This window comes from Salminus brasiliensis, chromosome 12, assembly GCF_030463535.1.
Source record: "Salminus brasiliensis chromosome 12, fSalBra1.hap2, whole genome shotgun sequence".
Taxonomy (NCBI): domain Eukaryota; kingdom Metazoa; phylum Chordata; class Actinopteri; order Characiformes; family Bryconidae; genus Salminus; species Salminus brasiliensis.
Window position 1 is genome coordinate 32332444 of NC_132889.1, and position 24373 is coordinate 32356816.

General features: G+C 41.0%; 1 protein-coding gene across 1 annotated transcript in view; it reads right to left on the reverse strand.

Moving 5' to 3' along the window:
* Window positions 1–1680: 1680 nt before the first annotated feature.
* LOC140573593 (serine protease 33-like) overlaps window positions 1681–24373 on the reverse strand; it is a 36191-nt gene continuing 13498 nt past the window's right edge. The window contains exons 2-8 of the mRNA XM_072693031.1: window positions 8525–8730; window positions 8158–8432; window positions 6778–6914; window positions 6412–6688; window positions 4320–4465; window positions 3074–3146; window positions 1681–1826 (exon numbers count right to left, since the gene is read on the reverse strand). Of these exons, the coding sequence (XP_072549132.1) occupies window positions 1681–1826; window positions 3074–3146; window positions 4320–4465; window positions 6412–6688; window positions 6778–6914; window positions 8158–8432; window positions 8525–8730 (1260 nt within the window). The remainder of the gene's footprint in view (window positions 1827–3073; window positions 3147–4319; window positions 4466–6411; window positions 6689–6777; window positions 6915–8157; window positions 8433–8524; window positions 8731–24373) is intronic.

Consider the following 24373-nt stretch of genomic DNA (forward strand, 5'->3'; position numbering starts at 1 on the left):
GTCTAGAAGAATAAGGGGTTACTATTAGGAAAGCACCTGGTCACTTGTCTTTTTGTGTATATGTCATTGCTGCCCATAATTGTTTCTCAAAGTGTTTATTACCCAATTAATAGCAATCAATAAACTGAAAATGGCCTGGTGTTTTCCAGTCTGGAAAGATTTGGCAAAGCCCAGCAAGCGCTGGACCAAGCGCAGGAACATGGGATGAGGCCACTCTGCCACAGTCTGAATCGTACCCAAGTCCATGCTCAATTGACTGTGGGAGTCCAGAAAGTCCAGAAAGAACATGGATTGGGCATAGGACAATAAATCCAAAAAGGGTCAGGGCAAACACGTAATTCACAATACTGGTCAAGGGTCGTAAACAGGAAACCAAAACACAGGCAAAAATCCAAAGACAACAGGCAACGTCAAAAAATATGAAAAGAGGTCAATACAGGAATATACATGAAGATCAGTAAATGCTCAGTAGATCACCAGAATGGGATACAATACCTTGCGAGGTGCTTAGTCTAAAGCCCTGCCTTAAATACTAGATTAATAAAATCACAGGCAGTAGGTGGATGTGTGACAGCCCCAGAAGATGGCTTGAGCATTCATCAAGTCAAATCATCCAGAGCACCAAGATCCTGCGCGTCCACATCACAGAGAACCTCACCAGGTCCTTCAACACCAGCTCCACAGCCAAGAAAGCCCAGCAGCGCCTCTACTTCCTGCAGAGACTGAGGAAAGCTCATCTTCTTCCTCCAATCCTCACTATGTTCTACAGGGGGACTGTGGAGAGCATCCTGAGCAGCTGCATCATCGCCTGGTTTGGGAATTGCAATGCCTCAGACCACAAGACCCTACAGCGTATAGTGAGGACAGTTGACAAGAGCCATAGGGGTTTCTCTCCCCTCTGTCACAGACATTTACACCACACACTGCACCTGTGAGGCCATCACTCTTCCCTTACATTTTTTTCACTGCACTGCTGCCGTCTGGCAGAAGGTACAGGAACATCCATGCTGTCACTGCATGGTATTGCAATAGCTTTGCCCCACCGGCAGTCAGACTTTTAAACACACTGTAGTCGATGCATGGGCATAGTCTTCCCTCCTTCCTCCGGACAAAGAAGAAGCCAGCCCCTCTGGGGATGAGGAGGGCCAGATAAACTGAAGTGGCAAATCCTCTCTGGTGTAGTCCTCCACAAATGCTGGGGAGAAGCTTGATGGCATGGGCTATGATGCTTGATCAAGAGGAATCCCAATATAAACTGCAGATCAGGAGCTTTGATCAAATACAAGGTGCTCTGCTCGATATGCTGGCCAATCTGCAGTGTGCGGACCTTCATATTCCTGCCCGAGAGGAGTGTGTGAGCCAGTTGCATGGGTTGGAGTGGGGCAGTGGGTGCTTTCCGGGAGATGTGAGCACTACATGACTCCCTGTGTCAATGCCTGTTGTCTATTTATATCAGTGTGTGTAATGGTATGTCTGTAATAATATCAATGTGTGTTGGTGTGTGTCTGTAGTGATACCAGTGTGTGCAGATGTAATGTGTTATATAAGGTAACGTAGATATATACAGATATTTACACTAATATACAGTATTAGCCCTGCTATGCAGTAAAATATCAGCATGTGTGTATTCAGTGTAGGCACAAATTAAAGACCAGATAGCTGCAACTGTAAGGGGTAGCTCTAGGGCAAGGCCTCCCCCTGCCACCAGAAGGCCCAGGAAGCGTACGACACCCGGTTCTCCAGTTGCCTGACCCGGAACTTCCGTTTATCGTAGAGGTGGATGCCTCTAAAGGTAGGCGTGTGTGCAGTCCTCTCCCAGCGGCGCCCTGGCCAAAAGCTGAACCTCTGTGCAGAATTATGATGTGGGTGGCTGCAAATTATTGGCGGTCAAGCTTGCGCAAGAGGAGTGGAGACACTGGCTTGAGGGAGCTAAACATCCCTTTCTGGTCTGGACGGTCCACAAGAATCTGGCCTTCATCCAGCAAGCCAAACATCTTAATCCGCGCCAGGCTAGGTGGGGATTGTTCTTCACTAGGTTCGTATTATCGTTCCGACCGGGCTCGAAGAACACCAATGCTCTCTCTCGCCAGTGGGAGCCCCCTCCTCTATCAAACACACCCACAACTATAGTCCCCAAAACCCAGATTGTGGTGCCCATCCGATGGGGACTAGAGGATGCAATCAAATGGGCTCACCTCACTGAACCTGATCCGGGTGGTGGCCCCCCAGGTCGACTTTACGTACCCAGGCCTGTAAGGGAACGGGTGCTTCAGTGGGGTCATGCGTCCTCCCAGGCAGCACACCCAGGGACTACACGCACGCTCGAGCTTTTGCGACGCCAATTCTGGTGGCCCGGCGTGGAAGGAGACGTGTGTGCTCATGTAGCTTCCTGTTCGGTGCGCTGTCAATGTAAAGATCCCAGAACCAGGCCCAGTGGTCTGCTGCTCCCTCTGACTGTTTCCACACGTCCTTGATCCCACCTCACATCTGGCTTCCACCCCAGTCTAATGGCCAGACAGGGAGGATCAATCAAAACCTGTAGCATACCCCCTGCTGTCTTGCCTCCTCCTCACCTTCTACCTGGTCTGACCAACTGATTTCGGCGGAGTATGCACATAACACCCTCTGGCACTCATTCCTGGAAATGTCACCCTTTGAGTGCCAGTACAGGTACGCTCCGCCCATGCTCCCAGGATAGGAGACAGGAATTGGGGTCCGGTCGGCTGAATAGATGGTTAGGCGCTGTCAGGGAACCTGGCAGAAAGCCTGCAGGTCCCTCCTGTCTGCAGTAGCTGCTCAGAAGCGCTATGCGGACAGGAGACGAAGGCCAGCTCTGAACTATCGTCCTGGGCAATGGGTTTGGCTTTCAGCTAAGGATCTGCCCTTGCGTGGTGCTCCCCGCAAGTTGGCACCTCGTTACATCGGAATATTCAAGATCCTTCGCCGGGTCAATCCCATTGCCTACCGCCTTGTCCTTCCCCCTTTCAATGCGCGTTAACCCCACCTTCCACGTGTCCCGCCTCAAGCCCGTCTTGTGTTCCGTGGTGCCCGCTGATCCGCTAGGCCCACGTACAGTTGGCGGGGTGCCGGCCTACACTGTCAGGCACCTTCTGGATGTCCGCCGGGTCTGGGGCGGGCTCCAGTATCTAGTGGACTGAGAGGGTTATGGCACATTACAGCAATGTTCCTAATAAAGTCAAGGAGGACAACACTAGCATAAAAGTGTCAAGCATCCTAAGGTAGAGCATACTGTCATGGTGGGCATGCTTGTAGACATTGTAGTCTTTCCTCTGATGAATTGAAGTGTGAAAGTGATGCTAACTGGCGGCCTATATAACGAGTGCTTGGTTTTGTGGCTTGTTGATGAAAACAGTCTCTCCACTATGCAGTTCATTTACACTTGTGAAAGTGTCTTGAGGGAAACTGTGAATTATGTCTATTATGAATAACTATTGACTTGACTGACTTTCATTTGTTTTGCTTGGCAGGTGCTCAATTAAAGCAGTACAGGCTACTCAGGATCCATGTTTGATTAACCATACATTTTGGCTGGAGGCTAAAGTTGGAGGATTTATATGAGGTGCATAGAGTTTTCTGATCCAACTTAAATGTCACTGAAGAGACAATAGTTCACCTGTAGACATCTCTGATGAGACATTTTTTTATTATTAATAAATGAAATTAATATGTGAAGTTGCACACACAAATATTTATGATCATTTATTTGATTTAAAGGTCATAATCCTTACATATATTGTAACAATGTAAAGTCAAATCGACACAAATCAAAGGATGATTTGATGAGTTAATCTAAGAAAAGCAAACATGAAATACCACTATCACCTAAAATGATGTAACTTGAACAGAGGCCCAGAGAGATCTTCATCCTTAAAGTAATATAATATATTGCATGTATGAATATTTAGAGCATAAAGTGTACTGTAAGTTACTGAAAGGTCAGATTAACATGAGAGAATAGATGTTCCGAAAACTTGATTTCAGACTGCCCCAGAGTGACCTTCACCTTTACATCTGCCCATGAAAGGCTTGAAAACTTACAACGTGTATTACTGAGGTGCATTAGAGAGCAGAAACTGTAGGTGGCTGAAGCATGTTGTTCATGTATCTTTTTTACAGTTTTCATTTCTTCTACTTAGATGCTTCTCATTCAATGAGACAGAAATACAGATAGAGATGTTTTAACATTTTTTGTCTTCGTCTTTAGTTTTTTGGCTTAATACTTGATTTACTAAAGTCAGCTTAGCTTAGCTGAACATTACAATAAAAGCAGGAAGTGAGAGCAGAAGAAGAGAGGTGACCGAGAGGAAAGAAGATGACTCGGATGCGCTGGAGCTGGCAGTAGTGGCTGCAGGAGATGGGGTGTAGATTTCAGGAGGAAAGTACATCACTACTGACTGCAGGAACGTGCTGTTGTTAAAAGACACAGCTGCAGTTGATGAAGATGCTGGATGGATAGACATGCAGAACAAATAGTAGAGAAAATTACAAAAAATAATGTAGGATTTGCTGAAACTCTCTGCACTCTCTAATACAGTCTCTGCATTAGCCTGAATGCTAAAAAGGAAAGCCAGTCATACACGACTCATAAAGCCAGACAGTCCTACATGAAGAAGCTGCTTACAGAAGGCTTCTCCAGGTACTGTACACAAATATATAGACAGTCTTACGTGAAGCAGTGGGTGCAGTAGTGGTTGTAGAGGTTGTAGGCTGTGTAGTGGTTGTAGAAACAGTAGTGGTTATGTAGTCTGTTGAGGTTGTAGCAGCTGTTGAAATTCCACTGGCATTGGTAACGCCGTTGTTAGAAGACATGATTGCAGTAGATGAAGACGCTGGATATGTAGGTGAAGATCAAAGTGCAATGATGGATGAATGGAAGGAGATGAGAAAGACATGCAGAACAACTGAGTGGAGGAAGTCTGCATCATAAAAAGGATTATAACCCTGCTAAAGTTCTTTTTTTTTATCAAATGTTGGGGAAAGAGTTATAAAGCTTAAAATAAAGCTTTATGTAAAAGTTTGTTCCTGTTATAGAAATAGAAATAATAATTTTAGAGGAAAAAAAGAAGCAGTATTAAGTTCATGTTTTGTGTTACTAGGAGTGAAATTAAAAAGCTGGTAAAATGTTTTTTTTAAGTTATGTTAAAATACAGGTGAGCATTTATTTTGTGGTATGTTGGACATAATATAAGACTTTAAGAAAAAAGAAAAAAGAAATTTTCTATGGATCCAAGTGCAGCTTGGGGCCTCCTGTGAAAAAGGGGGTGGAGCTAGGACATGTCGAGAGGGAGAGCTAAGTTGGAGCTGAAGAGGAAGATGTTGGGAAAAGTCTCGACTAAAGGGGTTTAGTGTGACTCAAGGCTACAGTGTTAGATGCAGTTATGCCTGCGTTTACTGCATTTGTTTTCCTATCTCATTTGAGGAGCCGTAAGTCTACCTGGGTACTGTGATAAGGAGTGGAATAATTAAAGTACCGGGGCTCTGGAGATTTCAGCAACTGTGAGAGGCTAGCGACTTCAGAACTTCAGAGAAGATATCACCTCAGCAAATGAGCCAATTGTGTTAGTTTTTGTACAACCCACCCGGCACTTCCCATGCCACTAGTCTCAGGGGTTAGTGATAAACACATCTAAGCACTTGTTGTTCAGTTACGTACCTGATGGGGGCAAAACAGAAATATAGAGAGGCGTTTTGCACTCTCTAAAACAGTCTTTGCATTAGCCTGCATGCTCATAATACATTTCTGCCTCTCGTGCACAGCTCTGTAAGTGATTAAGGAGATGCATACAGACAGTCTCACATAAACCTCTTCTTTTTAGCTGCTCAGGCTACAGAAGGCTCCTCCAGGAACTGTACATAAACAGTAGATAATCTTACATGAAGCAGTGGGTGCTGTGGTGGTGGTAGCGGGTGTAGTAGGTGTAGCAACAGTAGTGGTTGTGGAGCCTTTGGTGGTTGTAGTGACTGTTGAGGTTCCAGTGTTGTTGGTAGAGCCACTGTTAGAAGACAGGACTGCAGTTGATGAAGAGGCTGGATATTTGGCCGAGGTAGTGCAGTGATGAAAGTATAGAGGAGAGGAGGAAGACATGTGGAACAAGTGAGTGGAGGGAGTTTAATAAAGTCTTCTTTAGCATCATGTCTCAAACATCGTTTAGCTACTAATGAAGTTCTGCTTACAGAAGGCTTCTCCAGGTACATTACACAAATATGTAGACAGTCTTACGTGAAGCAGTGGGTGCAGTGGTGGTTGTAGTGGGTGCATTGGCTGTGGTAACAGTAGTGGTTGTAGAGTCTCTTGTGGATGTAGCGACTGTTGATGAATATGGAGAGAAAGACTCTCATACACGTCTCTCTCTGTACCTGATTACATATCATAAATACAGACAATCTTACATGGAGCAGAAGTTGTGGTGGTGGCAGGAGCAAGAGTGGTCAGAGCAGGCAGGCCATCACAGGATACACTTAGGTCTCCATCAATGCCATTAGAGTTGAACATGATAAAGCCTGGCGTGTTGTTGGAGATTGTCTCTGTGATCCAGGTCTGGTATTGAGACACTCTAGTATATACATCAGGGTAATTTTCCACGCCACATCCTCTGTTAAAGCTCCCAATGCCGGCCTGGATCCAACGGCCATTCTGTTTGATGACCAGTGGACTTCCAATGTCACCCTGTGCGAGGCCAGATGGATGAGTTTAAAATAAAGTCTCTTAAATAAATATAAAAACAATACTCAATGAAGTGATTGGGAGAAACTTACTATACACAAGCCTTTTCCACCTGTCAAGAATCCAGCACACATCATGTTGTCTCTGATCATTCCAACTCCATATAAGCAGTTACATTTCCTGTTTCCAATCACTGGAACTTCTATTTCCTGTAGAGTGTTAGGAGATGCTGTCAAAGAAAATGTGTTAATATGATGTATTATTAATATCAATAATAAAAGCAAGATATTCTCCTACATAAATAGTTGTCTATGCTGATGTGCAGCTACTCTCGCTCTCTAGGTTTATACTTTCTAGGATTGTAAATCTCTTATTTAAAATTATCTCTCCAGCATCTTCTGCAGACTAATAGATAAACTAGAGAGAGAGGGCTACTGTGATGGAGGAGAGGGCCATTGGCTGGGTATATGATCCTGTTTTCTTTCACTGGAAATCACTTGAATTTCACATTTCTGCTCTTTTTTTTAATGGAGAAAATAAAAGAAAAAAGGAAACTGAATTTATCTTTATTGTAATTGAATTGTTGGAAATGGCGGAACTGAATTGTAATCAGATTCCAACGACCGTTGAGTCCTTTCCCTACGCATTGCTCTACCAAGAAGGGTTTAGTGTAACATGATACAATGATGTCTCTCTGAAAAAGAGATTGTGGAGGTGAGCTTCGTGATCATATCTCAGAAGGGAAGAAGGACCTGAGGGTAAAAACATTTTTTTAAGTGTTGTGTTTAACATCTCTCTGGAATCCTGACTAATGCTGCCTTAATGCTCGTTTCTCTTCAGATTGTGTATCAGATGTATCATAGTAAGAACATTCATTTTGAATCCACATTTTTGCTAAAGAGAACAAACATGTATATTGTTGCTGTCACGTAGAAACCTTCTGTCTGCTAGTTTTTACTTTTTGGAGTAAAAAATGAATCTGAACATTGTGAATTACCATTTCATGATAAATGGAGCAATAGAAATGCTCCAAAATCAGTTAGAAAAACACATTTTACACAGACTTCCATTGAAAGATAAAAAACTTAATTCCTTGTCCAATAAAGTCTACATTTTGGAGATACAAGGTTTTTGAATGACATCACTGATATACTGATCACATATTGACAGCCCCAGTGGTTGGTGTGGCACAACAGATAACAGCACCACCTGCCCCTGAGTTACCACACCATGTGGGAGACTGTGGTTCGATTCCCGGTCTGGGTGACTATACTACGCTACACCAATAAGAGTCCTTTGGCAAGACTCCTAACACTACATTGGCCTACTTCTGTAATATGAGTAACGTTGTAAGTCGCTCTGGATAAGAGCGTCAGCTAGATGCTGTAAATGTAAGATCCACGGAAGACAAGCGTCCGTACTTTTTTAATATGGTGCCTCATCTACCTCACAAATCCTTCCTCATTTCTCACCTCCAGTGGAAACTACACCCCAGCTCGTGAACCAGGCTGAAGTGCTGTTGAAGAAAGTGCTTCCGGCTGCAGCAAGACACACTGGACTAATGTACTGAGTGAAGGTCACGCTAGAGTTCAACTGCAGCAGGCCGATGTTGTTGTCCATAGTCTTGATAACATCTAAGTCGGGATGCTTAAAGACTTTTAAGACAGATCTAGAGACTTCATTTGGGTTATTAGAGTCCTGCGTCTGCCTGCCCAGAAACACGGTCCATCTTGATGTTGGAGAGAAACTGAAAAAAAGGAGAATCACTCTCATCAGCATCTCCTAAACATTATATTACATGTCATAATAACATTATGAGCTTTCCAGAATGATATTCACGGATAAACGCATTCGCCTGATGTTAGAACCCAGTCAGAGTTGATGAGGGATCCACCGCAGAAATTGCGACCATTTCGATGTATGCTAACTTGCCAAGGCCAAAAATCAGGAGTGGCATCCTGTCCTCCATATATCCTGGTGTTTTGAGTAGCCACACCACACTCTGGTAAAGAAAGAAGAGCAACGTTTAGGTTAGATGGCTGACTCTGTGTTTTTGGTCCTGTCTTGTTACATTCCTTATACAGTCTGTCTTTGTTGCAGATTTGACTTGTTGTTTTTAATAACAAGAAAGAAAAGTAGCACTTCATTGGTCATCATTTCACCCCAGAAAGTGTTCTGACCACTGACCCGTGTTGGAAGAAACCTTTATTAATATTTGTGCAAGTTGAAGTCAGTTGTAGTGAAAAGCGTGTGCATTTGTGATGTAGTCTAATGAACTCAGCTCTTTAGTAAAGTGTTCATGAAAGAAACTCTGCCTAATTACACCCTATTTACATGTTTTGTTTTTAGGAATGTTGCTTTTATTCATTAAATCTTTGAGTTTATATCCAACCATGTGCAAAATATAACCGTGACAACCGAACCGGGGCAAAACTAATGTGCACACCTAAGGCTGGTGAGATACAAGGGCTAGGCTAGCCTGCCAGGATTGAGCCAGAACAATAACACTAACCAAAACCTACAGGTCGACGAGTCCGTCGATGAGCCCAACAGATTCAATATGCTCAACAGGTCCAATGAGTCCAACAGATCCACTTCTATTAACGAAGTCCGTCGATGAGTCTGACAGATTCAGTATTCACCAATTCTTGGGGACTGGCAGCTAGCGCTAGCCCTTCTTAAATATACCAGCCACATGTGGAACGTATTAATTAAATCGTGAACACACACATGACAATAACACATACGTGAAGAAAGACATGAACATTAGTGTCAACATAAAAGTCTGTGTCAAAATAAGAGTCCTAGAACCATGCCTTGACCGTGGCGGTAAAACTTGAAAGTCTTCATGAACGCCTAGCTAGCAGCTTCACTGTCTGAGTTCTAGGCCTCGACCACGTACATATATATGGTGGTTTAAGGGAATTTCTCCAGATGTGGTGTCTCAAAGAGGAGAAACAATCAATTAACCCACTGTGATTAAACTAATTTGTTTTGGAAATCAATTTAGATCATTTCTGTTGGGCCATTATAATCAATGTAAAGGACAAGTGTCAGATTCAGATTATGTATATGTGAAAATCCAAAAAAAACTACAATTTCATGTATTCCATGCAAATAAGAAATAACTTACCAAACTGTGAGTGCCCCCCTGAAAGAAATGCAGAAAACATTAGTGCTCATTTACTGGGACAATGAAATTAAAATAGTTCTATGTTCAGACAGATTTCTGAAACTTAATGTAGATGTTGATCCAGACACCTTTAAAATGTTTTATATTGGATCAAAAAAGCTTCCACTATTGTAACTAAGTCTTAGAACTTTTATTCAGTACGATATAGAACCCTTTTTCAGTGTGAATTTGGTTTTGATTAAAAAAGGCTGCCATCAGCACGGTATTTAGTTAAGGTGAAACATCAACATAATGCAGAGCTTTAAAACCACAAACCCGACATCTGTCAAAAATGGCAAAATAGGCAACTGGTACAGAGAGCTGCATTTTTTCTAATGGGAAGTTTATGGAATAAAGGTTTTCTAGGTTATAAGCAAAAATACTGACACAGATGTTTACATGCGCACACACACCTTGTGTGTGTATTGCCATATAATGTATGTTAAAAAATAATAAATGAATAAATAAAAATACATTAATAAAAAGCTCATTGATGTCTTGAAAAAATTTGATCTGCTTACCTTTGGTCAGAAAGCTGAGTATGATCACAACACTCAAAGTCCTCCACTGTCCCATCGTTACTCAGAAAGAAAATGGCTTATTTTTCAACGCACAGAAATACCTTCTAGCTTTTATTCTCACAATGACACACCCAGACCTGTCACTCATTCTGTCATCTGCCCATTACATAAATAAAGGCAAAAAGCTTTTGATTTTTTCATCGAAATTCAGAACATCTTGATTAACAATTCATTAAAATGTATTTGTTGAACAACTGTATTAGGAAACACACACATGGAAGTTAATTCTCAGAGATTATTAATAAAAAAGAGTGTCAGCAGTGAAAGTATGATTACAGTAGCAGGTAAGGGAATACAGGACAGTGCAGCTGGAGCAATACTGTGGAATTGAGTGTGTTCACCATTTACATTCCCGCACTGTTAAGTGTTTAAATTCCTCCTGGTGTCTTAATGACTGAATCTCTTATGAAAGTCAGATTGATTAGACTACTTTCTACTTACTGGAAAAGGTTAACAGTTACCCCAACTCTGCATGCTTTTAATTAGCGTTAGGTTTGTGTGAGTGGTTCTCTTTATGGTGACAAGGCACTTTCTTAAAAATCTCTGGTATTAGGAAGAAAGAATCAAGACTGATTACTTGAATCTCCATGTACGTGCACTTATGAGATTGTAATACAGAGTTAGAGGCTCAGGAAAGATCAGCTGGTAGTAAATAAAGAGAGTGTTGATTTACTAGTGATGAATTACTCACTAATTGCACATTTTTATTGTATATTATCAGGCTACAACTAAATGCATTTTTTTTCACACCACTGTAATCCCATGAAAATCATATTTTTCATTGCATGTCTAAATGTATCTACAATGCAAATGGTACATATAAAAATACATTTTTTTTTGACAATTTTCAAAATCCTGAACAGGGTTTACAGTTTAAGAACTGTACTACAGTATTTGTTGTAAAGTGACTATGTTGTATGTTAAAGGCTTGTTTAACAAATTTATATTACTGTTTTATTATAAAAAATTATACAAATCTATAAAAATAAAAAAATATATAAAAATCTAAGTGAAGTCGTGACTCTAGTTCTGTTTTCTAGACAATATGATGTAAACAGTGTCATGGGCATAAAATGTTACCCAATTCAAGTTCAAAATGAAAAATAATAGACAAAAACAAAATATATAACATCTATGATAGAAATGTAGCCTAGAAGCTGTACCACTGTCCATTTATCTTTTAAAACAAAGAAACGTGTGCCTTACAGAAATATCCCTAGGTTATATTTTAGTTTAACATTATTCAAATAGATTTTAATAAAAGTGTCAGGTCCAGGGCGGACTCCAGCTGTGGCCCGCAGGCTCCCTTAGGGACCTTAAGGACCTATGTTGTAAGGACCTCGAGGTCTGCCTAGCCGTTTATGGTTCAGCGACTGGTTCCCCAGCTCTTATTTACTAGTTTTTAAACACGTGTAATTGTTATCTTTGTGGCAAAATGTAGTCCTCTGTATGATAAACCGACTGTGATGCAAAGCAGACCATCAGTCCACCTCACAATGGCGACAAACGAAGAAATTTTAACTTCATCGGATAGACCTGAAACATGCAGTTTGAGCTCAAGGAGTCACTTCTACAGAAAGCACTTGTGCAAGGTACATTGTGTTCAAGTTCCTTCGCTGTGCTCCCATACACTATATAACTTTCACAGAAAGCACTTGGTTGCAGCTCCTGTGTAACCAGTTTTCGAAAAAAAAAGTGGCACCTGGAATTCTGATTCTGATTCTGAAAAAAATCTCTTACTTTACAGTTTTACTTGACAGATGTTGAATCAGTATTAGTTTTTATAGCCTACTTTACACACGACTAACGTCAGACCTATAGCTAACATTACAAGTTTTTACCTTGTGTCTCCTTTCCTCGCCACTCCAGGATCCCTCAATTTGTGCCATTTAGTTTTCCTAACAAATCCATCTCTTGTGTTCACTGCACTCAGACATTGGAGACTTGTGCTCGTAAATGTCAAATTGTCTTTTAATTTGTTGCTGCCGACTGGGCTGGCAGCAGGGGTGGCAAGGATTATTATAACTTATAACAATTATCTGATAAAGCTGTCAGGTATAATGCTCACTGATGGACAAGACTGAAGTAAGATCTGTAACCAGAAACATTTGACCATATAGATCAGAGGTGTCCAATCTTATCTGCAAAGGGCCAGTGTGGCTACCATTTTTTATTCTAAACAACAATCAGCACACCGGATCCTACCTGCTTAATCAATTGGTGAGTCTTCAAACAGCTGATCACATGTGCTTCTGCTTGGCTACAATAAATACCTGCAGCAACTCCGAAACTTTGTGGACAGAATTGGACACCCCTAGTCTAGAAGAATAAGGGGTTACTATTAGGAAAGCACCTGGTCACTTGTCTTTTTGTGTATATGTCATTGCTGCCCATAATTGTTTCTCAAAGTGTTTATTACCCAATTAATAGTGATCAATAAACTGAAAATGGCCTGGTGTTTTCCAGTCTGGAAAGATTTGGCAAAGCACAGGAAGCGCTGGACCAAGCGCAGGAACATGGGATGAGGCCACTCTGCCACAGTCTGAATCGTAGCCAAGTCCATGCTCAATTGACTGTGGGAAACCACAAAGTCCAGAAAGAACATGGATTGAGCATGGGACAATAAATCCAAAAAGGGTCAGAGCAAACACGTAATTCACAATACTGGTCAAGGGTCGTAAACAGGAAACCAAAACACAGGCAAAGATCCAAAGACAACAGGCAACGTCAAAAAATATGAAAAGAGGTCAATACAGGAATATACATGAAGATCAGTAAACGCTCAGTAGATCACCAGAATGGGATACAATACCTTGCGAGGTGCTTAGTCTAAAACCCTGCCTTAAATACTAGACTAATACAATCACAGGCAGTAGGTGGATGTGTGACAGCCCCAGTAGATGGATTGAGCATTCATCAAGTCAAATCGTCCAGAGCACCAAGATCCTGCGCGTCCACATCACAGAGAACCTCACCAGGTCTTTCAACACCAGCTCCACAGCCAAGAAAGCCCAGCAGCGCCTCTACTTCCTGCAGAGACTGAGGAAAGCTCATCACCCTCCAATCCTCACTATGTTCTACAGGGGGACTGTGGAGAGCATCCTGAGCAGCTGCATCATCGCCTGGTTTGGGAATTGCAATGCCTCAGACCGCAAGACCCTACAGCGTATAGTGAGGACAGCTGAGAAGGGTCATAGGGGTCATAGGGGTCTCTCTCCCCTCAGTCAGACTTTTAAACACACAGTAGTCGATGCATGGGCATAGTCTTCCCTCCTTCCTCCGCACAAAGAAGAAGCCAGCCCCTCTGGGGATGAGGAGGGCCAGATAAACTGAAGTGGCAAATCCTCTCTGGTGTGGTTCTCCACAAATGCTGGGGAGAAGCTTGATGGCATGGGCTATGATGCTTGATCAAGAGGAATCCCAATATTAACTGCAGATCAGGAGCTTTGATCAAATACAAGGTGCTCTGCTCGATATGCTGGCCAATCTGCAGTGTGCGGACCTTCATATTCCTGCCCGAGAGGAGTGTGTGAGCCAGTTGCATGGGTTGGAGTGGGGCAGTGGGTGCTTTCCGGGAGATGTGAGCACTACATGACTCCCTGTGTCAATGCCTGTTGTCTATTTATATCAGTGTGTGTAATGGTATGTCTGTAATAATATCAATGTGTGTTGGTGTGTGTCTGTAGTGATACCAGTGTGTGTAGGTGAGTGTATAGTTATATGAGTGTGTGCAGATGTAATGTGTTATATAAGGTAACGTAGATATATACAGATATTTACACTAATATACAGTATTAGCCCTGCTATGCAGTAAAATATCAGCATGTGTGTATTCAGTACAGGCACAAATTGTGTATTACTGAGGTGCATTAGAGAGCAGAAACTGTAGGTGGCTGAAGCATGTTGTTCATGTATCTTTTTTACAGTTTTCATTCCTTCTACTTAGATGCTTCTCATTAAATGAGACAGAAATACAGATAGAGATGTTTTAACATTTTTTGTCTTCGTCTTTAGTTTCTTGGCTTAATACTTGATTTACTTAAGTCAGCTTAGCTTAGCTGAACATTACAATAAAAGCAGGAAGTGAGAGCAGAAGAAGAGAGGTGACCGAGAGGAAAGAAGATGACTCGGATGCGCTGGAGCTGGCAGTAGTGGCTGCAGGAGATGGGGTGTAGATTTCAGGAGGAAAGTACATCACTACTGACTGCAGGAACGTGCTGTTGTTAAAAGACACAGCTGCAGTTGACGAAGATGCTGGATGGATAGACATGCAGAACAAATAGTAGAGAAAATTACAAAAAATAATGTAGGATTTGCTGAAACTCTCTGCACTCTCTAATACAGTCTCTGCATTAGCCTGAATGCTAAAAAAGAAAGCCAGTCATACACGACTCATAAAGCCAGGCAGTCCTACACGAAGGAGCTGCTTACAGAAGGCTTCTCCAGGTACTGTACACAAATATATAGACAGTCTTACGTGAAGCAGTGGGTGCAGTAGTGGTTGTAGAGGTTGTAGGCTGTGTAGTGGTTGTAGAAACAGTAGTGGTTATGTAGTCTGTTGAGGTTGTAGCAGCTGTTGAAATTCCACTGGCATTGGTAACGCCGTTGTTAGAAGACATGATTGCAGTAGATGAAGAAGCTGGATATGTAGGTGAAGATCAAAGTGCAATGATGGATGAATGGAAGGAGATGAGAAAGACATGCAGAACAACTGAGTGGAGGAAGTCTGCATCATAAAAATAATTATAACCCTGCTAACGTTCTTTTTTTTTATCAAATGTTGGGGAAAAAGTTTTACAAAAATAAAGCTTCATGTAAAAGTTTGTTCCTGTTATAGAAATATAAATAATAATTTAAGAGGAAAAAAGAAGCAATATTAAGTTCATGTTTTGTGTTACTAGGAGTGAAATTAAAAAGCTGGTAAAATGTTTTTTTTAAGTTATGTTAAAATACACGTGAGCATTTATTTTCTGGTATGTTGCACATGATATAAGTATATATAATATAAATATATTTTCTATGGATCCAAGTGCAGCTTGGGGCCTCCTGTGAAAAAGGGGGAGGACCTAGGACATGTCGAGAGGGAGAGCTAAGTTGGAGCTGAAGAGGAAGATGTTGGGAAAAGTCTCGACTAAAGGGGTTTAGTGTGACTCAAGGCTACAGTGTTAGATGCAGTTATGCCTGCGTTTACTGCATTTGTTTTCCTATCTCATTTGAGGAGCCGTAAGTCTACCTGGGTACTGTGATAAGGAGTGGAATAATTAAAGTACCGGGGCTCGGGAGATTTCAGCAACTGTGAGAGGCTAGCGACTTCAGAACTTCAGAGAAGATATCACCTCAGCAAATGAGCCAATTGTGTTAGTTTTTGTACAACCCACCCGGCACTTCCCATGCCACTAGTCTCAGGGGTTAGTGATAAACACATCTAAGCACTTGTTGTTCAGTTACGTACCTGATGGGGGCACAACAGAAATATAGAGAGGCGTTTTGCACTCTCTAAAACAGTCTTTGCATTAGCCTGCATGCTCATAATACATTTCTGCCTCTCGTGCACAGCTCTGTAAGTGATTAAGGAGATCCATACAGACAGTCTCACATAAACCTCTACTGTTTAGCTGCTCAGGCTACAGAAGGCTCCTCCAGGAACTGTACATAAACAGTAGATAATCTTATATGAAGCAGTGGGTGCAGTGGTGGTTGTAGCTGGTGTAGTAGGTGTAGCAACAGTAGTGGTTGTGGAGCCTTTGGTGGTTGTAGTGACTGTTAAGGTTCCAGTATTGTTGGTAGAGCCACTGTTAGAAGACAGGACTGCAGTTGATGAAGAGGCTGGATATTTGGCCGAGGTAGTGCAGTGATGAAAGTATAGAGGAGAGGAGGAAGACATGTGGAACAAGTGAGTGGAGGGAGTTTAATAAAGTCTTCTTTAGCATCATGTCTCAACCATCATTTAGCTACTAATGAAGTTCTGCTTACAGAAGGCTTCTCCAGGTACAGTACACAAATATGTAGACAGTCTTAGGTGATGCAGTGGGAGCAGTGGTGGTGGTAGTGGGTGCAGTGGTTGTGGTAACGGTAGTGGTTGTAGAGTCTCTTGTGGATGTAGCGACTGTTGATGAATATGGAGAGAAAGACTCTCATACACGTCTCTCTCTGTACCTGATTACATATCACAAATACAAACAATCATACATGGAGCAGAAGTTGTGGTGGTGGCAGGAGCAAGAGCCATCACAGGATACACTTAGGTCTCCATTAGTGCCATTAGAGTTGAACATGATAAAGCCTGGCGTGTTGTTGGAGATTGTCTCTGTGATCCAGGTCTGGTACTGAGACACTCTGGTATATACATCAGGATAATTTTTCTGGCCTCATCCTTTGTTAAAGCTCCCAATGCCGGCCTGGATCCAACGGCCATTCTGTTTGATGACCAGTAGTTTTCCAATGTTTCCCTGTTCGAGTCCAGATGGATGTGTTTAAAATTAAGTCTCTTAAATAAATATAAAAACAATACTCAATTAAGTGATTGGAAGAAACTTACTGTACACAAGCCTTTTCCCCCTGTTAGGAATCCAGCACACATCATGTTGTCTCTGATCATTCCAACTCCATATAAGCAGTTACATTTCCTGTTTCCAATCACTGGAAATTCTACTTCCTGTAGAGTGTTGGGAAATTCTGTCAGAAGTGTTAACATGATGCATTATTAATATTACATTATTAATAAAACATGTTTCAGTGTTGTGTTTAACATCTCTCTGGAATCCTGACTAATGCTGCCTTAATGCTCGTTTCTCTCAGATTGTGTATCAGATGTATCATAGTAAGAACATTCATTTTGAATCCACATTTTTGCTCCAGATAATAAACAACATGTATATTGTTGCTGTCACGTAGAAACCTTCTGTCTGCTAGTTTTTACTTTTTGGAGTAAAAAATTAATCTGACCGTTTTTACATTGTGAATTACCATTTCATGATAAATGGAGCAATAGAAATGCTCCAAAATCAGTTAGAAAAATACATTTTCACACTGATGTCCTTTAAAAGCTTCTTTCCTTGTCCTAGAAAGTTTCCATTTTGGAGATACAAGGTTTTTACAAGGCATGACATCATTGATATACTAATCACATATTGATAGCCCCAGTTTGATTTGGTGCCTCGTCTACCTCATAAATCCTTCCTCATTTCTCACCTCCAATGGAATTTATACCCCAGCCTGTGAGCCAGGCTGAAGTGCTGTTGATGAAAGTGCTTCCGGCTGCAGCAAGACACACTGGACTAATGTACTGAGTGAAGGTCACGCTAGAGTTCAACTGCAGCAGGCCAATGTTGTTGTCCAAAGTGTTGATAACGTCTAAGTTGGGATGCTTAATGACTTTCAAGACAGATCTAGAGACTTCATGTGGGTTATTAGAGTTCTGCGTCTGCCTGACCACAAACACGGTCAGACTCGTAACTTGAGGGGCAATAAAAAAAAGGAGAATCATTCCCATCACCATCGTCTGAACATTATATGACATGTCATCATAGTATTATGATATGATATAGCAGGATGATATTTACTAATCAGCGCAGAGGCCTGATGTTAGAACCCAGTCAGAGTTGATGAGGGATCCACCGCAGAAATGGCTGCCATCACCATGTATGCTAACTTGCCAAGGCCAAAAACCAGGAGTGGCATCCTGTCCCAATATCATGGTGTTTAGAGTAGCCACACCACACTCTGGTAAAGAGAGAAGAGCAACGTTTAGGTTAGATGGCTGACTCTGTGTTTTTGGTCCTGTCTTGTTACATTCCTTATACAGTCTGTCTTTGTTGCAGATTTGACTTGTTGTTTTTAATAACAAGAAAGAAAAGTAGCACTTCATTGGTCATCATTTCACCCCAGAAAGTGTTCTGACCACTGACCTGTGTTGGAAGAAACCTTTATTAATATTTGTGCAAGTTGAAGTCAGTTGTAGTGAAAAGCGTGTGCATTTGTGATGTAGTCTAATGAACTCAGCTCTTTAGTAAAGTGTTCATGAAAGAAACTCTTTCCTAATTACACCCTAATTACATTTTTTGTTTTTAGGAATGTTGCTTTTATTCATTAAATCTTTGAGTTTATATCCAACCATGTGCAGCCTGTGTTACATGTCATTACTGCCACACAGAAACCTCCTAACTCCAAAAATAGTCACTGGAGAGAAGGAAAAAAAACTTTCTTAACATGCAGTGGAGCTCAGTGTAAATTATATATTCATCTGGGAACATTTCTATTCATTCATTCCTCACAAAGGACAACTGGCAGATTCAGATTTAGTCAAAAAAGAGAAATTTGTGCATTGTACAGTGAAGATTTGTTAGTTTATAAGATCTGAATCTCAAATACATGCTTACTCCCTTTAGAGTGAACAACATAAGCCATAAAGCAGTGTCTAGATATAGATTTCAGATTTCACCATATCAATAAATGTTAATTCTGTTCTATTAGAAATATATAGAACACCCTTTTTAGAATTCCTAAATTTGTGACTTGTATAGTACACTACATAGGGAGTAGTGTGTAAATTGGGATTGGGTGTTCTCTTCCTTCTTTAGATATCTTTATGAGGTACTGTCGCCTCAGTAGGGCTGGCATGCTCATTAGGGGTGTACCATATCATATTGTTCATGATAATACTGATATAATTTTCTAAACAATAAAAATAATTAATATGGTGATAATAGCGATATTCTGACGTGTTGATGGTATGACGCCATGTGCATTTACGTGAGTCATTTTGAACAGAAAGGAGTATGGTGGAAAGCAGCTCTATAGCTCTATAGTGGTTTCTAAAAACAGGAGTGACTTCAGTAGTGTGCAGATGGTTTGGTTATAAAATCTCAGATGTTCAACAGACCACAGTAATGTGCAAAATATACAAGAAGCCTGTATAAAACAAAAGAGGGAAACACAACTAGTCTGTTTCACCACCTCGAGCAGAAGCACTCAGCATAGCATCAGTGTATCTCTGGAAAGCTGAACTCCGTAGAGCTCAGGTAGAGCAAACGTCATCGCCTTTTGTTTGGCTAAAGATATGATGCCAATTCAAGCAGTTGAGGAGGAAGGCTTCGCACAGCTCATTATGAAGCTAGACTGCAGATATAGGCAGTATTTTTGAAGGGCCGCACTCCTGGACATGTATAAGCAATGCTGTGATAAGGTAGCTAGCAGCTTCACTGTCTGAGTTCTAGGCCTCGACCACGGACATATATATGGTGAAGCAGAACTACAGAGCTCCGTCTTAGCCAAACAGTGCACAACATTAGCAGCTGATGGAAGCTGTGCAGCTTGTGTCTTGTGACGATCTACATTCCTGTGATTCAACTGATTCGTTTAGCTATAGAGTCATTGTCAGTGTCAAACTGATTCACTGCTTCTAGGTGAATCAAAGTCAATGTGGAATGATGGAACTGTAGCATATATTTGATCTGGGTCTACTGACTGGTTCGTTTTCTGTTTACCTATAAAATCGTGCTATAGATATAAACTTTGTTTTGTTTGTACCTTGAGGAGACTTTTATTTATTTATTTATGTTTGTTACAATACATTACCTTTGTTACATTTTTGTATTTTATTTGTAATTTTGTATTGTAGTTGGTAAATTACAAAATAGGGACATGTTTATGTCAGGTCCGGGAGCGGTCCCGGGCAGCGGCCCACAGGCTCTCCTCTGGACTTTTAGGTTGAAGTTCAAGTTCATGTTTTGTTCACGGATTTTTAAGTTGACTTACATGCTTATGTCTTACGTCATGGTTTAGTTGTTTTCACGTGTGTTTGATTTGTGTTCTTTGTTCTGTTGATTCGGTTCATCTAAGGCTGTGGTATTTAGGGAGCTAGCGCGAGATACCCGTTGCCGAGAATTGTTTACTCTGAGCCATCCTGGCGCGGTGGCGTCTGACTCTATTTTACGGTCAAGTTTCAGGTTCGAGAGACCCCGAAGACAGCAGAATGGCTTCCTCGTTCTGCTACATCCAGTTCATCGTATTGTTCAGGAGCGTGCCACATTCAGGTCTGTTCGGGTTTTCCCCTTTAGGATTCTACAGCTGATCTCTCAGCTCCTTCATCCTATGTCATGTAAATTCTGTAGTTCCTGAGGAGTGTGGTTTTGTTTATCCCTCATTTCCCCAGGCTCTGCCTTCTGGTTTTAGTTTTCGTTCTGCCTCCCCTTCACGTCCCCCTATCCAAGCCTAGCTCCTAAAGTCCCACCAGCCTTAGGTGTGTTTATTATATTGTCCACATTCCTTTGTCACGTTCGTGTTTTGGTTATTCGTTTAGCCCTGTACTTTGTTGCCTTTTTCATCTACGTTTACTCCCTGTTTTTTGTTAATTAATTACTCTTGCATCGTACTATCCATGCAAGTGTTCATCCCTCCTTGTCAGACCTAGCCAGTCATGACAGTTTACAGTTTTTGGTTCTACTGAATTTGAAACACAGTTATACTAAATAAAACTGGCAGTAGTAGTATGTTTTTGAAATTAATAAAATATTATTCAGTGTTTTGTTATATTGGCAAAAATATTGTTTGTCTGTGTGGACGGATATTTAAAAAAAAACGGAGGGAGGGAAACTGTGTTTTTTTTTACAATTCTTTTTACAATTTCAGGTAGATTCATGAAACCTTGTGTAGATGGTTCTTCAAAGCAGCTTTTAAAAATATATTGGACCAAAAAACTGGACAACTACAAAACTACACCATATCTTAGTCACTACAAAGCAGTAACTGAAACCTGCTATGGCCTGAAGAAGGTCACAACATACACCTTATTGAAAACGTGATGAAAATAATGACTGGGGAAAAAATATTCCATTTAAATTTTTCATAAGATTACATTTATTTTCTGATCTTCTGGACTTGCTGAATGAGCTCTGTTTTCAGTTGATATGAAACCCATGAAAAAAAAATCTTACCTTTGGCTTGAAAGCTGATAAAGATCAGTACACTCAAAATCTTCCACAGCTCCATCATTACGCAGAATGAAAGTGTATTACAATATTTCAACCAACATAGAACCTTCTAGCTTTCAGCCTCACCCACAGCACACCCACACCTGTCACGCTTGCTATCTATCTATCTATCTATCTATCTATCTATCTATCTATCTATCTACCTATCTGTCTGTCTGTCTATCTATCTATCTATCTATCTATCTATCTATCTACCTATCTGTCTGTCTGTCTATCTATTTATCTGTCTATCTGTCTATCTGTCTATCTATCTATCGATCTATCGATCTATCGATCTGTCGATCTGTCTATCGATCTATCGATCTATCGATCTATCGATCTGTCTATCTATCTATCGATCTATCGATCTGTCTATCTGTCTATCTATCGATCTATCTATCTGTCTCTACTCATCTCTCTCTCTCTCTCTCTCTCTCTCTCTATCTATCTCTCTATCTCTCCCTCTCTATCTATCTATCTATCTATCTATCTATCTATCTATCTCTCTATATATATTTTTTATTTGTGTATTATGTTGTAAAACCATTTTAAAATGTCTATTGAACAACCTGTTTTATCAACCTGTACACTAATGCCTCACATATTCATAAGTATGAAACCAAGCAGTGTGGCCTTGAGCATACTATATTCTATTAATAACTGCATCCACATATATGGGAGTTCTAGTGTTGAGGGTCATTGAGGAGGACATGGTGCTGTCCATCCTTACCACCTGCCGTCGTTGTAACATGTCAGTAGGTGACTTTTTTTTTCCCCCATCAACTGTGTGTAGTATTAGACCACGTTCATCAAGTTACAGAGCGGGGTCTCTGAGTGCTCTGAGTCCAACACTCTGCTGACTCAAGAACTACAGAGCTTCAAACCAACCCCATATTAATGTCTATGGATTTAGCATGGGATTTCATCAAAGCTTCTGTAGGTGTAATATGTAGGTGTCCCAATACTTTTGTCTATATATTTTAAACACAGTAGGGCAGTAATTGACATTGCACTGGATGACATGAAGAAGATAATTCTCAGCGATTATTATAAATGATAATATTATAAAAGTCTGTAGTGTGATTACAGTAGGAGGTAATGGAATACAGCACAGTGCCTGTGGAGCTACACTGTAGAATTCAGAGCAAGTTCTGCATTTACATTTCTGCTTGGCAAATTTCTACATAGTTACCCCAACGCTGCATGTTTTCATTTAGCATGTTAAATAGAAACATGATCTTTAGATCAATTACCACCTTTATTTAAATTGCATTTTAACTACATCGAATGCATCTTGAATTACAGGCATATTAAAGTAGAAAAAAATAAATCAAAGCTGAAAAAAATAATAACATGAATTAAACACTTTTAGAACATGTTATTACATTTTATTTTGTGTGTGTGGTGTTTACAGAAACACAAGGCAGCACTTTCCTAAAACATCTCCGATATGAGGAAATAAAGGCTGATTACGTGAAGCACATGATTGCCCTTGTGCAACAGGGAGTAAGACACTTGAGACTGTGAAGGAGACAGGTTTAGAGCTTCAGGAAAGATCAGATTGGTTTGAAGTGTATCTTGCAAAGTACTTTGCTCAAAAATGGTCAAAAGGAAAAATCTAAGTACTGTCAAATGACAACATATGCTGTGACCTTATAGTCACTCAGGCCACAGACTTAGTATGATAAAGCTGTATTTGAATGTTGTCTTAAAGTAATATGCTAAATAGTAATACCCTCAAAGTTACCAAAACACATATGATAGAAGTGCAACTCAGGATCCTGTATTATGGTGTGGGCCCAAATTCCATTATGGTGCTGTTATGCAACAATTACAGAAACCTTTTGATTACCGATCTTGTGTAACAGGTTATGAGAAGGGATATAAAGAAAAAAAAGGCATTGGGAATCAAGTACTTCATTTATATATATATATATATGCATAAAATAACTTTCACATTGTTGTGTTTCTGTTTTGGAGCATTTCTGTTGGTCCATTCATCATGAACGTTTGACACAATGTAAATAACAAGTTGCAGATTAAAAAAAAAAAAAAAAAAACTGACAATGGATGCGAAGAAATGCTTCTGGCTACTTTACGTTGTACCTGAGGCTACATGGGACAGTGGTGCCATTAATGACAGGGTTGTGGATTCGATACAAATGTGGGGGCAACAGAACTGCCATGTAACCCCTGGGTGCACTGCCTGTGAAGTACCCTTTCCCTGAATAGCCCAGATACATAAATCCATTCTTGGGAGCCCCCACCTGGATTCAGAATGCAATGATACATGTTTCGGGGAATAGAGTCGTGGTTCCATTCAAAAGATGATCCCAATCGTTATGCCTGTAGGATATTGAGAGAGGTGAAGGGATGTTCAGCTCCCTCTATAAGGGGTGAAGGGGTGTTCAGCTCTCTCCACTTTTTTTTTGATGTGAGCTTAACCACCAGTAACGGCAGGAGAAGTAGGTCCTGGGGAGCAGCTTCTGGCCTATCTTGGAGGCGTCCGTCTCAGTAAAGAAATGGAAGCTTCAGGTTGGGCAACTGGAGAATTGGGGCTGTGGTCAATAAGTGCCTATGTGTGTTGAATGTCAAAAGGGCAGCCACAGAGCCAAAGTTCTTCATGAACCATCAGAATAAGTTGCCAAAGTCCAAGAAGCACCCAAAGGTGGGGCCAGTCCTCCATTGCCTTCATTTTGGCGAGATCCATGCTCAGGGTGTTGTGGGAGATGACAAAGCCCCAAAAGGAGATTGTCTGCACATGGAACTGAGATTTCTTCAATTTAATAAAGAGGACCAGCTGGAGAACCTGCCAAATGTGGTACATTGATGTAGCGCTGGAAAACAGTGGAAAACATTTATCATTCTGAATGGCCTCCATGAAGATGGAGGACTGCTACAGTACCTCAAAGGTTAAGGTCATTAAGGGACAATTGGTAATGGCCATTGAGATAGTTCTTGCTGA